At 36.3% G+C, this 14,245-nt stretch overlaps 2 protein-coding genes across 4 annotated transcripts in view; one reads left to right on the top strand and one right to left on the bottom strand.

Moving 5' to 3' along the window:
* Nucleotides 1-539: 539 nt before the first annotated feature.
* LOC131159887 (alpha N-terminal protein methyltransferase 1) overlaps nt 540-14,245 on the bottom strand; it is a 98,665-nt gene continuing 84,959 nt past the window's right edge. Inside the window, exons 7-8 of the mRNA XM_058115099.1 lie at nt 2,303-2,400; nt 540-1,094 (exon numbers count right to left, since the gene is read on the bottom strand). Coding sequence (XP_057971082.1) covers nt 969-1,094; nt 2,303-2,400 — 224 coding nt within the window. The 3' untranslated portion in view covers nt 540-968. The remainder of the gene's footprint in view (nt 1,095-2,302; nt 2,401-14,245) is intronic.
* Nucleotides 7,308-8,878, top strand: LOC131159888 (uncharacterized). Of its 3 annotated transcripts, none has more exons than XM_058115101.1 (4): nt 7,308-7,445; nt 7,544-8,462; nt 8,581-8,656; nt 8,775-8,878. In XM_058115101.1, exons 1-2 carry the CDS (start codon nt 7,312-7,314, stop codon nt 8,187-8,189), a joined length of 780 nt encoding a protein of 259 aa, XP_057971084.1. In that variant the 5' UTR covers nt 7,308-7,311; the 3' UTR covers nt 8,190-8,462; nt 8,581-8,656; nt 8,775-8,878. The 3 variants fall into 3 exon arrangements, with proteins under 3 accessions (XP_057971084.1, XP_057971085.1, XP_057971083.1); XM_058115102.1 differs by having other exon boundaries at nt 7,544-8,223; nt 8,326-8,462; nt 8,581-8,874; XM_058115100.1 differs by having other exon boundaries at nt 8,581-8,874.

Genomic DNA, 14,245 nt, shown 5'->3' on the forward strand with positions numbered 1-14,245 from the left:
GATGTGATTGGATTTTATTCCCACAAAAAAAAAAAAAAGGTAACAACCATTTTTCTCTGAAGAATGCATGAAACAAAACGAGACATGGATGAGCATGTATGGTTACCTTATTTATGAGTCTCATGGTAGAATTTAGAGATCATATTGGAATTGTGCAAGTAGATTAATTTTCTCAATGGAAAAGGATTGGTAGCTTCCCACCAAATAAAAAAATAAAAATAAAAAAACCAAAAACCAAAAACACTGCTTTTGATGATGGCTCAATGGCAATGCCTTACTGGTTCCAGTATGGCTTGGAGTCGCAGGTGAGGCCGCATGCGTGACTTTCATTCAACTCGGGACCCTTCATCTCCATCAATTGACAATGGGGCTTTAATATAACTGAGTTTAGCTATGGTTCAAAGGTTTGGGGTTAACCTATTATTCAAAAACTTTATGTCGCTTAATAGGAGTGAGTTAAACGGAATTCATACCATAAATTTAAATTTGAGTAAATTTGAATAAAAATTTTAACACAAAATTTACCAAACTCTTACAAATTGGTTAAACTATGGAATTCAGACCATAAATTTAAATTTGAGTAAATCTGAGTAACACAATTTAGCAAACTCTTACAAATTAAAATTCAAGGTACGAAATTTGTGCTACAAAGACAACCTCAAAATAATTTAGAAAGCCTAGCAGGGGAAAAGGAAAACATTCTACAACCTCTGAGATGCAAGAGAGCAAAAGGGATTACACTCACGGAACACCCATTTCAGGTGCCAAGAGAAAATCGCAAAATTCAAAAATTACATGTAAATAGATGCAGCAAAATTGGGAGGACCAAATGCGGTATAGGCAGAATGACACCTCATTGGTAGGCATATGCAACCTATGATCATGTTTGTCCTCACCCCCAACTATACCTAGAAAATGCCTCCTTGACTGCTACTCTGCAGCAACGTCCGGAGTCCAGAAAAGGATTCTTACTTGATGACAGCAGGTCTATTAGCATGCACTTTGCCACTGGCCCCGTTGGCTCTTTTTGGCCTCTCAGTAGTCAGTGCATACATATTAACTGCAAATAATTCCTTAGGAAACTCCTTCTGATCCTGAAACACAACAAATTCATGGTTAGAAAAGAAAACTATGCGATGAGAATCACTCAAGAATCTCCTAGAAGTGATTAATTTCAATAAACATTACTACTTTGAAGACAAATTGCCATTCAAAAGCACGACAAAGACAGCCATAGCATGCAAGGGGTGACTTAAGAACTAATGCTTGCAATCCTTCTTAATACTCCTACACTTTGTTGTAATTGACAAGTAATTAGAAGGTGAAAAATGTTGCCACACATTCAGAGTGCACAACCCCTGTGCAACTTCATATCATTTTTCATTCTAGAGAGAGAGAGAGGGAGAGAGACTTCGTGGTATACAAAGATAATATTATAGATAAATTTGTAATATTATATCCTCTTTCAAATATTTTACTACTGCACTCATGTACAGTATTTATTTGCATCCAATGTAATAAGCATTGCACAAATCAGAAACTGTTTTCTTTTAAACTAGTCCAACGCACAATATACAAGAAGCCCGTCTATCCAAACCACTTGGACACCCAAGTGAAATGACCATTAGCCAAAGGAAATCCCTGAGACCACAATCCCAAATGACAAAATCAAACTTCCTCACTAGCCTAACCAAGTCCTACACAATTTCCTTGCCCCTTCTCAACTCAATATACTCTTTACCAAGCCTAACCACCTCCCCACTAGGACTCACCAGACTAGGCCTAAGGAGGTTTTGAGCAACCTGGTTGTCTCTCTCATCTCCTAAAGATATGCAGTTTTGAAATTCCCATCAACAACAGAGTAACAGACCCCCAGTGGAGCAATGGTGACTCTTAACTTTGTTAGGCAGGATCAAAATTTGAAGAATACCTACAGAAGCTGCAATGTTTTCCTGTTGAATCCCTAGTTGATCATTTCCAAGATTCTGGGCCAACATAATTAAAAATGAAGTCAAATACAGTAGAGTTCTTCAAAGAAAGATTACTAGAGTTTGGAGAACATTGCATTCACTTTTTATTAGGAAATTAGGGTGGTCCAAGAAGTAACAAGACCATAGGTCATTCTAGAACAAGGATGTCCCTCTTCCTTGAAAATATGCCTAAACTCCATCCTATGGAGATCATCTCTATACTTTTTTCATGAATATAGTTGTCGATAAACATATAGTGGAACCACAAAAGGTCTACTTATGAAACCAAAAAGTCAATTACAGATGCTTAAGTAATTACAGTTGGAGTAAACCTTTGATTTGTAGAGATGAAGTCCACACCGACTAAAGAGTTCTTTGAAGTACGTATCAGACCTGGTAATGCTTCGGTCTTCCTTGTCCAGCACGAATCCTGCAAGCATGCAATTGTTTATCTTAAAAGCAACCCCTTTGCACTGGAAAAAATTTCTAATGGGACCAATGAAGCTTCATATAATGTTTACAAGCAAGATTAAGTCAAACAAAAACTGAACCAACCATATATTTCAATTCATAGATGCCTTAATGCATAGATAGATTGATAGCTAGTCATAACCAATTTCTGTACTTAGATAAAGTGCACTAGAACAAATATAGATAGAACAGATGGGGAGGACATCTACAAGTAAAGCTGTATAAACAATGGATTGTTCTAGCTTAAAGAGCAATAATATGACCTAAATTCTTTTCCCCTTAGATTAGTGATCTCCTAAGCCTACCTATTTGTGCAGGTTCACAGCAGTTGCGTACTCAAGGATATTCCTGATAATCCATAAGAGATGAAAATAGAGCACAGGAAAGATGCAATGTCCTTGGGGAAAGGAACTACAGTCTGCATGATGCGATGTCTTTTTCATTTTCTTAGTAATATTGTTCCCTCCCTCTAATAATATGATTACATACAATATTGAGTGCAGCAAAATGTTTAATTGATTATGCATATTATATAAATAATCAGAGTCTTCCATTGTCCCCCCCCCCCCCCCACGCTTTCTTCCAATTGCTTTCATTTGTATTTAAATTCCAAAAAATTAGCCAGAATGGAGTTTTATGCAATTTTTCTTTCTTTCCTTTTTTCTTTTCAAGAGATAGAAAGGTTGCTTTTGTTTGGGTGGGTGTGGACAGGTGACATAGGTAGAATGAATGGTAGTAAAAACAACTGCATATCATCTGCGTTAGGTATTGGCTACAAAGGAGCAAGATATTGAGCAATATATTGTTTGTGTTATAATTTAAAACTCAACATATTTTGAGATATATCGCCTGTATCTTTCATATCGCTTCCTTCAAAACAACACTATTGCTCAGCTGTAGGACACAGTGCAAGCCAGTTCAACTGTAAGACGCTTCCAGACAAACTGCATTTCAATTCTCTGTTTTCTTGGCTTTCAAGGTAGAGGGTAAAACCTTATTAGGAAAAACCCACTATTGGAAACATAGTTTCAAGTTGGATCAACAAAATTTAAAAACAAATATTGAAGCTTGAGATCAAGATGTGAGCAGTTTGGAACCCCAAAAAACGAGAGAGAAAACAAAAAAAAACTGATCAGCAAAAGTTAAGTGCTCTCTTTTTTTATCTTTCAAAAAAATGTCAGATTTCTAATTGATTTAGGCTATAAATGATCCTTCTAACCCAATTATATAATCCGTTAAGGTTTGCATTTCATCTTAGGGAGCCATTTTGTGAGACCAGGTCTCTCGTCTGTAAGAGAAAGAAAGTGTACATGCACACTTGCAAATGCTTGTCATATGGCTTTCTCAATTTCTACTCATGGTGTTTCTCTAATCAGGGGAAGGCTCGTCTAGGTTATCCATCCCTTCAAAAACTACAACGAATCATTCCTATGTTCAAGTTTGTTTCTCATTTTGGGTGTTCTGCATGTCAATTGGGAAAGCATATTAGGATATCTTTTCCACAGAGTCGTACCTCGTAGTAAATCATTGTTTTCTCATATACATTCAAACATGGTTTTAAATAACGGCCGTTACGTAACGTAACGGCCGATACGTAACGTAAATCAAGGACTCCGAAACCGATCCGGGCCGATAATGCGGTTCGGAAAAAATTCACAGCCGTAACGGCCGTTACGGCTCCGTAACGGTCCGTAACAGCCGTTACCCCTACGTTACACTCCGTAACAGTCCGTTACGGACCGTTACATACCGACAACTTGCAGAATCTGCTTTCTGCTGCGCAACGTTCCTTTCCCCCTTTCCCGAGTCCCAAGCACCCATCTACCATTCAATCTACCTAAATCTAACATTCAAAAACAAAAATACTTACTTGCAGTTTTGTTGGCCGAGCCGCTGAAGCTATAAGATGGCTTCACGCCTTCACTCCTTTGAAGCCTGAGTTACTCATCTTCGCAGCCTTCGTTTCCTGAATCCTGAACCTAACAAAGTTCTTCGAAGCTTGAGAGTGGCCGAACGAAGGCAGCTTCATCCGCCACCGCCAGTCGTCGCACTCGCCGCCACCAGCCAGCCCTCTACCAGTCGTCGGCGTCGTCGCACTCGCAGCCACCAGCCAGCCCTCCGCCAGTCGTCGCACGAAGCTTCGAGGCTTCGAGGCTCCTCCATCCTCCGAGTCGCCTCCCCTCTCTCGGTCTCACTCAGAGTCTCAGACTCTCTGCCCTCTGCTCATCTCGCGTATGAGATAAGCTTTATTTCAATAACACTCAACACCCACAACCACATTTTAAATATTTTATTATGTTTTTTTTTTAATTATAATTTATTGTAAGTAATGTTTGTTAAATTAAATTAAAAAAAAAAAGAGTAATTTAATAGAGTAAAAAGCTTTAAAATTTCAGATTCATTTAATATGCAAGCATGTCATATTCTGTTTTGATTAACATACTTTTATTCATTCTTTACGTATTCTTTCTTTCCTTTTGGTTTCATTGCATATAAAATATATATTATTTTAAAATAAATGACTATGACATGGCATTCCAAAAATATGGAGTGGACAATTTCTCATGTTCTATTTCTATGCAATTTTATATTTGTGAGTAAAACAACATTTTGCATAATTATTTCCCCTAATAGCATTTTTTTTGTTGTAAATTATTATATTCATATACAATATCAATTTCATTTATATGGTATCGCATTAACATTTTTTGAAAGCTGACACCGTTAGAAATAGACTAATAGTATTATGGTTACAGACTTCCAAGATACAACATTAGTACAAAAAATACTCTTTTCTAGTCTTATGCCTTGCCTATAGATGCAGCTCTTGTTTTTTTTTTCTTTTCAAAGATCAGAAATCTCCCACATCTTAAACTTTTTATTATGTTTTTTTTTTAATTATAATTTGTTGTAAATTATGTTTGTTAAATTGAATTAAAAAAAGAGTAATTTAATAGAGTAAAAAATCAAAAAATATTAATAATAATTTAAAAAAAAATTTAATTAATTAATAAATATTTTATTTGTATTATATTTTTTGAAAGGTAATTAGGAAAATTTAGTTTTATCACATATTTCCTATTTATAAATATTTTTTAAGTTTTAAAATATCATTTTGACGTTAAATTTAAAATTAGGTAAAATAAATCGTTACATGATCTATTTTTTGTTTTTCAGTTATCAAATAAAGTAAAAATTGATAACTTAATAAAAAACATTTTAACCTAATAGTTAATATATTAATAATTCATATTTTTGCTAATTACTAGTTTACTACTGGAATTTGTAGAAAAATTTTATTTTAATCCATAAATTGAGAAAATGCTTAAAAAATTAAATAGAAAATTTATACTGTATGGATCTCTATTAGTGATGCTGTGATGTATATAAAAGTAGAGCAAGTTTTTTCCACCTTTAAAATTACAATGTTAATTTCTTATAGTTATAAATAAAAATAAAATCAAGTTAAAAAAATAATGAAAATACCTTTTTAAAGATAAAGGAATATATTTTTTTGTAATAAAATATCTAATATTTTAATCCATATACTGAGAAAATGTTTAAAAAATTAAATAGTCAATTTGTAATGTATGGATCTCTATTTGTGATGCTATGATGTATATGAAAGTAGAGCAAAAATCTTTTTCACCTGTTAATTTCTTATAGTTATAAATGAAAATAAAATCAAGCTATAAAAAATAATGAAAATATCTTTTTAAAGATAAAGGAATATATTTTTTTTGTAATAAATATCTAATATTTTATAATTTTGTTTATTTATATATAAAAATAATAAACATTACTTATTATTTTTAATCAAATATTATACTTATTTTTACGTAATAAGTATTTAAAATTAGGACTATTTAGTACTTATTATTTAATATTTACTAAATTACTAATTATATTATTCCTGTCATTGTAGGAAGGTTGTAACTTTGTATTTTCTTTATATTTTGTGTAGAGATCATCAAATTAAGTCTATCAATATGTCACGTGATAGAGGAAATGAAAACTTACCTAGTGAAGATATTGGATGGCATTTTGGTACTGCGGTAGACGGTAATAGACATGTTATTATGTGTAAGTTATGTGGGAAGATAATCAAAGGGGGCATTACACGCTTGAAACAACACTTGGCACATAAAAAGGGTCAAGTAGCTGGATGCTCAAATGTGACCACACAAGTAAGAGAACAAATGATGAAACATCTACAACAGTATGCTGAGAAGAAAAGAGATAAACAAAAAAGGCAAGAAGAAGCAGAAGACCAAATTAGAGAAGATTTTGAGAATTTCAGCGATGAAGAAGACTTGGAAGAAGAAAGTATGAGATTCGCTCGACAAGAAAGCATGCGATCACAACAACAATGGGAAGAGAGACAAAGATTTCGAGCAAGAACAACTGGAAGGGGTAATATTTATGAAGAGGGAGGTGGCTCTGGCAGTGGTGCTACCAGTGGTTTCAATAGAGCAGGAGCTCGATCTTATAGTGGTCGAGAAGCTGGAGGTAGTGGACGACAATGGATCAATCCTGATGCCCCTGAAGCTAGACTAAAGGCAATGGATCCTATTTTAGAAAGAAGCAAGAGTGCGAAACAACCAAAACTCAACACAAAGTTACTGAAAGGTTTAAGAAGTAAATTAGGAAAAGCGGTTGGAAAATTCCTAATTTATAATCGGATTCCAGCGAATGTAGCTGACTCTCCATTTATGCAGCCTATGCTTGATATTGCTGCAGAGGTTGGAAAGGGGGTGAAGGGTCCATCACCCTATGAGATATCTGAAATTTATTTGGAGCAAGAGTATCAAGAAATGAAAAATTATATAGCTTCTTTGCTGGAATTTGGAAGGAAAGAGGTGTAACACTTATGTGTGATGGTTGGTCAGGACCAACTAGAAAACACATTATAAACTTTTTAGTTTATTGCGATAGAGGCACCGTGTTTCATAAATCAGTTGATGCCTCTGATGTGCCAAGCAGAACAGCTGAATATTATTTCAGGTAATTTTCTAATTTTAATTGTATATGCAAATAGTATTATGGACTTGCATGTTTTTAATTAAATAGTAGTAATTATTGAATTTATAATTTCATTTCAGATTAATGGATGAGGTGGTTGAAGAAATTGGAGAGGAGAATGTTGTCCAAGTAGTGACTGATAATGAAGCTGCAATGAAGGCAGGAGGAAAATTATTAATGCAGAAGAGGCCCAATCTCTATTGGACAGCATGTGCAGCTCATTGCATAGACCTTATTCTTGAAGATATTGGTAAGAAAAGTAACGTGAAGAAGGTCTTAGAAGATGCAAGAACAATAACCTCATTTATTTACAACCACACATGGACAGTGAATTTCATGAAGAAATTCACAAATAATAGAGAGTTACTTCGCCCTGCCATCACTCGATTTGCCACAAATTTCATTGCTTTGGAGACTATTGTCAGGCATAAACAAGCACTAAGGGAAATGTTTACATCTGATGCTTGGAAAAACTCAAGGTTTGGAATGGCAAAATCAGGCCCAGCATATGATTCGAAGAAAATTATCTTAGGCAAAGAGTTTTGGCAAAAGGCCTCTGATATAATTAAAGTGCAAGAACCCTTGGTGAAAGTTCTTAAATTGGTTGATGGTGATGAAAAACCAACCATGGGCTTCATATACGAGGCAATTGATAGGGCGAAGTTGGCCATTCAAAAAGATTGCCGGTTTTACAAAGACTATTGGAAAATTATTGACAACAGGTAGAGTTTTCAGTTGCACCAAGATTTGCACGCTGCTGGTAAGTGTAAATCAAATACAATTTCTTATTATTTTAACTTTTAAATTATGCATGGTTGCATTAGAAAACTATTGATTAATATGTTTCTAAATTTAATTGTAGGGTATTTTTTGAACCCACAATTTCTTTATGGTGCCCCACCCTCTCCTGAAGTTGCTAGAGAAGTCATGGATGGAGTTAAAAAAGTGATAACCAAGTTGGTACCCGATATAGATACTCAAATTCGGGCTATTAATCAAGTAAGTATTGGTTCCATTAAATTGAATAATGAATTGTTCTAGTATTTAATAATACTTTTAAGAATAGTTATTAATATATCTAATTAATTAATTATATTTCACAATCATCCTTTTTTAGTTGTTGCTATATCGAGATAGGCAAGAGACTTTTGGAACCCCGTTGGCTCAAAGGGCAGTAAAACAAACAAATCCTGGTAAATATGGCTATATAGCTAAATAATAGAGAATTACTCTATTTTCTCTCTTTGTGTTCAAATTTGACTTTTGAAATACGCTATACTAACATAAAACTCTTTTTAATTATTCATGCAGCTGAATGGTGGATTCATTATGGCTTGTGTGCTCCTGAGCTCCAAAGAATAGCAATTAGAGTTCTTAGCCAGACCACATCAGCTTCGAACTGTGAGCGTAATTGGAGCACCTTTAGCCTCATCCATACGAAAACAAGAAATAGATTAAAGTACATGAGACTACAAAACTTGTTTCGTACATTACAACATGAGGTTAAAGTTAAGACGTACAATGAGAAGAAGCCAACGAGAAATTGAAGAGGGTTTCAATCCTATCAATTTGGATTACATTTTCGAAGAAGATGATCCTTTAAGTCAATGGTTAGAGGAGAGAGAGACACCACTACTCGACGGTCAGGACAATTCAAATTGGTTAAATGAAGAGGTTGGTGGTACTACAGAAGGAGGTGATCAACCACCAATAAACGCGCATGATGATTCAAGTTCAAGTCCTGAACGCACACAAAGTGATGACAATCTTGGTTTGAGCCCACCAAGTGATGATGATGGTAATAGTGGTGCTGGAGCTGGGGTTGGGGGGGGTGGCAGTGGTGGTGGTGGAGGCGGCGGTGTAGAATATAATTATGGATATGATACAGGGACATCATTTGGAAGGGATATATATCCTTCTGATCCTTATGGACTGCATGACATACCTGAAAATTATGACTTGGGTATTCCTCCAGGGAACCAATCTTCACAACCCAGGAGAAGGAGTGCTCGTGGTGACCCTAGCGATTCTACTGAAGATTCATATGGTGTGGTTCGTAGTTTTGGCGACTTTGGTTTAGATGGTTCATCATCACAATCATATGGATCTCATCCAGCATATCCACATTATGCATCTCGTGACTCACATTTTTATCCCAGTGGATCAGGAATCTCAGGATCTAGTGAGTCTTCTTCTACACACTACCCAGAGCCAGCCCCTGCCCCAACTTATAGACATTATTCAGGAGAATTTTCATCACCAGTACATTTTCAAGAGCAACAACAAAATGACGCAAACTTGGGTTCATTTAACTATGTATTTCCACAAGGATGGGGAGATAATTTCCCATCCCAATCTCAAGATACAGATGCAAATTATGAAGACCCTCCACGTCATTCTTTTTGGTGGTGACATGTGTTATGTTATAAATTTGTAATATTGTATTCATGTATTTTCAACTATTTATTGATATTTGATATTAATCACTTTTTAAATTCATGTATATGTAATCACTGTAATGTGTATATTGAGTATTAAGTCTATTGAGTATTGATTCATTTTTAGTAACTTTATGACTTTAATTAATTGATTCTTACATTTCTACATCTTTTTACTCATTAAACTAATGTAAACTATAAAAAAATATGATTTTTTTTTTAAACAGCGCACTAAAATTAATATAAAAATCATAATGCCTATTAAAAAGCATTTGTAGAGTGAATGAAAGCCTGCAAAATTCATTAAAAATCATGTATTAATGGATTTCATGCTTATTTTTTAATTTTGGCATGGTTGTGCATGTGTGAAAAAAATTCACGACCGTTACGCCCGCTTCCCGTTACGTAACACCCGCGTCTCCCGCGACCCGCGACACCCGCGACCGTTTCGCGACGTTACCCGCGACCGCGATTTCGAACCATGCATTCAAATATTTGAGGTCTGTGTAGAGTCGAGAATTTGATTGGTAATCAATATTTTGTGTCCTTTATGAATGATTTTTCTCTTATGACCTAGATCTAGTTGTTAAATGATAGGTCTAAATTTTTTAATGTTTTTGTTCAATTCTACAAAAAAATGAAAACTCAGTTTATGACTGGTATTCAAATTTTTTGATCCAATAATGAACTCTTGTTCAAAATGAGCTTCAGTCTTTTTGCTTGGCCAAAGGGATTTTTCATCAAACATCCAATATGCATACCCCCTCAGCAGAATGGGGTAGCTGAATGGGGGAAAAAATTGCTTAACATAGCAGTCTTTACTCCTTCATATGCATGTTCCAAAAACCTTTTGGACTAATGCTCTTCCTACAGCCTGTTTTCTGCTCAACAGAATGCCCTCAAGTGTTGTAGGGGGACAAATTCTCTTCTCCATCATGTACCCAAAAACATCCATGTTCTCTGTTGTGCCTCACGTCTTTGGGTGCACATGTTTTGTTCATGTTCCACATAGTCGTTAAGACAAGTTCTCCCTGTGCTGTTAAATGTGCCTTTGTTGGGTACTACAGAACTCATAAAGGATACAGCTGTAATAATCCCAACACTTGTAAGAAATATGTTAGTAACGGTGTCACCTTTTTCAGGGGGCAGCTTATTTCTCTAGTGCTGGGTCCTCCTTGAATGAATCTACTTTGATTACATCAACAATTTATGGTGCACCCACTCTTGTGTTTATCCTCCTATACCTAGGGGTGTAAAAAAATTACCGAAAAACCGAAAACCGCACCGAAACTGCACCGAAACCATAAACGGTTCGATTTTTCGGTTTTCAGTGTCGGTTGCGGTTTACAAAAATAAAAATATTCGGTTTCGATTTCAGTTTCAGTTTTAAGTTGAAATCGAACCGACAAAACTGAAAAACCGATTTACCTATATATAATTATATATACACGGACACGGTAACACACGTGCTTAGGGTTTTAGTTTTTAATTATATATTTTCACTTTTTAGTTTTCACCTTTTCACTTTTCACTTTTCACCTTTTTCAGTTTTCAATCAATTGATTCAATTTCACGCTGCCTCCCCCCTCCCGCCTCCTCCTCTTCTTCTTCCTCAATCCTCATTCCTCAGTTCTTCACTGTGAGTCTGTGAGCGGCGTGCGTGCGCAATGGCCGCCGGCCGGTGTGCCTCCCCCTTCCTCCTCCTTCCTCATTTTTCTTCTTCTCTTCTGATCTTCTCGGCTCTCATTGTGAGCCTGTGAGTCTGTGACTCTGTCAGTCGGTTGTGTGTCGTCCGCCGTGCGTGCCTCCCGCCTCCGCCTCCTCCTCCTTCCTCATTTTTCTTCTTCTCTTCTCGACTCTCGCCTCTCGCCTCTCTCTTCTCGCTGTGAGTCTGTGACTTCGTCGTGTCGTGCGTCCATCATCACTCGTCCGGCCTCATCTGAGTCGTCTCTCAGACTCTCACTCATCACTCTCACAGTCTCACAGACTCACTCTCTCGAGTCTCGTCTCTGTTGCGTCATGCACCTACAGCTCTGCCTCTCTCCTGGCTCTCATGTCTTCAGTTCTTCATATCAGAGCACCACCCGCTGTCCTGCTGCTGCTGTTGTAGCTTGTAAGATCATTTTTTTTGTTAAAAAAATCGGGTTAAAACCGAAAAACCGCAACCGAACCGCCACATTTTCGGTTTTCAATTAAAGCATAATTTTGGTTCAGTTTCGGTTTCGGTTTCGGTTCGAAAATCACAAAACCGAAAAATTCGGTTCGGTTTTCGGTTTTGGCCAAAACCGAACCGCACCGAACCGTGTACAGCCCTACCTATACCTACCCTTATCCCTTTCGAGAAATCTTCAGCTCCTCTTCCAAATCAATCAATTACTGATCTAAAGAAACAATTGTAGGTTTATGAACGAAGGTAAGCAAGCAGAGACATTGCTACCACTAGGTCCACCATGTAGGCACCTCCTCTCCCATCATTCTTTTTGACTCTTGGTTCTAGAGATCCATCCCAAATGACTTGGATTTGCTCATTGCTCACCGGAAAGGTACTCAAACTTGTGCTCAACAGTCCTCATTTGCTTATTCTACTGCTCATTATGTTTCAATTCTTCATTTTTCTAGTCCTATGCATTCTTTTTCCTTGTCTATTTCCTCTATTTCTATTCCTTCCTCACATGTTGAAGTACTTGCTAACCCTAGGTGGAAGCATGCAATGGATGTAAAAATGGATGCCTTGGATTAATCTAGGGGCATGGGATTTGGTGGGTCTTCCTCCAGATAAGGAGTTGGTTTGTTGGGTCTACACCAAATATCTTCTTGAAGACTCTATTGAATGACTAACGGCTCGATTGGTTGCCAAGAGGTATACCAAACATATGTTATTGATTATTTTGAGACATTCTCTCTTGTTGCTTGCCTAAATTCTGTTCATGTATTGCTTTCATTGGCAATTAATTTTGATTGGCCCTTATACTAGTTGGATGTGAGGATTTGCAAGAAGAGGTACACATGGAGCAAACTCCTGGATATATTGCTCAAGAGGAGAGGGTGGTAAGAAATGTAGGTTGCATAAGGCCATTTATGGTCTTAAGCAATCTCCTCAAGCCTGGTTTGACAAATTTAGTGTTCTAATCTATTCATTTGCCCTTATCCAATTCTACTCTAATCATTCAACTTTTTTTCTGCAAAAAGGAAACAGTTTTCGCACTTCTAGTAGTTTATGTTGATGATATCATCATCATTGGCAATTGCTGGAGCGAGATTGCAAATGTTTAGCAATGGCTTCAAGCAAAATTTCAAATCAAGGACTTGGGTATGTTGTGTTACTTTCTTAGCATTAAGATTGTACAGAATAGGAAAGGGTTGAATCCATCTCAACAAAAATATACATTTGACTTGCTGAGTGAGACTAGTTTGTTAGGCTAAACTAGTTGATACTCCTATGGATCCCAACGTAAAGTTGTCTAGGGATGTTGGACAGGAATTTGAAGACAAACTTTGACATAGGTAGTCGGTTGGAAAGTTAATATACTTGACTGTCACTAGACTTGACATAACTTTTGCAATAGAGGGCGGTGAGTCAATTTATGAAAAATCCCAAACAGTCACCTTGGGATGATATTTATAGGATTTTGCACTACCTCAAAGACTGAGAAAGGTTTGATATATAAATGTAATAAAAACGGTGAGAATGGATACTCTGATGCAGATTGAGCTGGCTTTGTTGATGATCGAAGGTTACTAATGGACTCTATACATTTGTGGGAGTTAATCTTGTTCCTTGGCAGGAGTTAATCTTGTTCCTCGGCATATCAAGAAGTAAAATATTGTAGCAAAGATCTAGTGCTAAAACAGAATACCAAGCTATGGTTCACTATTGTAAATAAGTTATGTGGTTGAAATCTCTAAAGTCAAAGATGGGCTTCTTGATGACAAAGCCAATAGATATGTTTTGCGATAATCAAGTTGCCATTTATATTGCTAGCAATCCAGTGCTCCATGAAAGGACAAAGCACATAAAAGTTGACTATCATTTTGTGTGGGATGTAGTGTTGAAGAAGATCTTTCAAACTCCCTTTGTGAAATCTATGGATCAGTTAGGCAATGTTTTTACAATGTTAAGCCTAACTTGTCTAATGGTTGTCACAAGCAGGGTTTAGGTGATATTTATACACCTCCAGCTTAAGCGGGAGTGTTAGAAGAGAATGTTATTTTAGTAATTAGGTTGGGTTAATTGGGGTATTTTTGTCCTTAAGACTCCACTATTATTAATAATACATAAGAGGGCAGACTTGGATCTGTATGTAAACTCTTGGAAACTTCTGCCCAGCTTTTTCCTCTTCTATC

The sequence above is a fragment of the Malania oleifera genome, chromosome 7 (genome assembly GCF_029873635.1).
Source record: "Malania oleifera isolate guangnan ecotype guangnan chromosome 7, ASM2987363v1, whole genome shotgun sequence".
NCBI classification, from domain to species: domain Eukaryota; kingdom Viridiplantae; phylum Streptophyta; class Magnoliopsida; order Santalales; family Ximeniaceae; genus Malania; species Malania oleifera.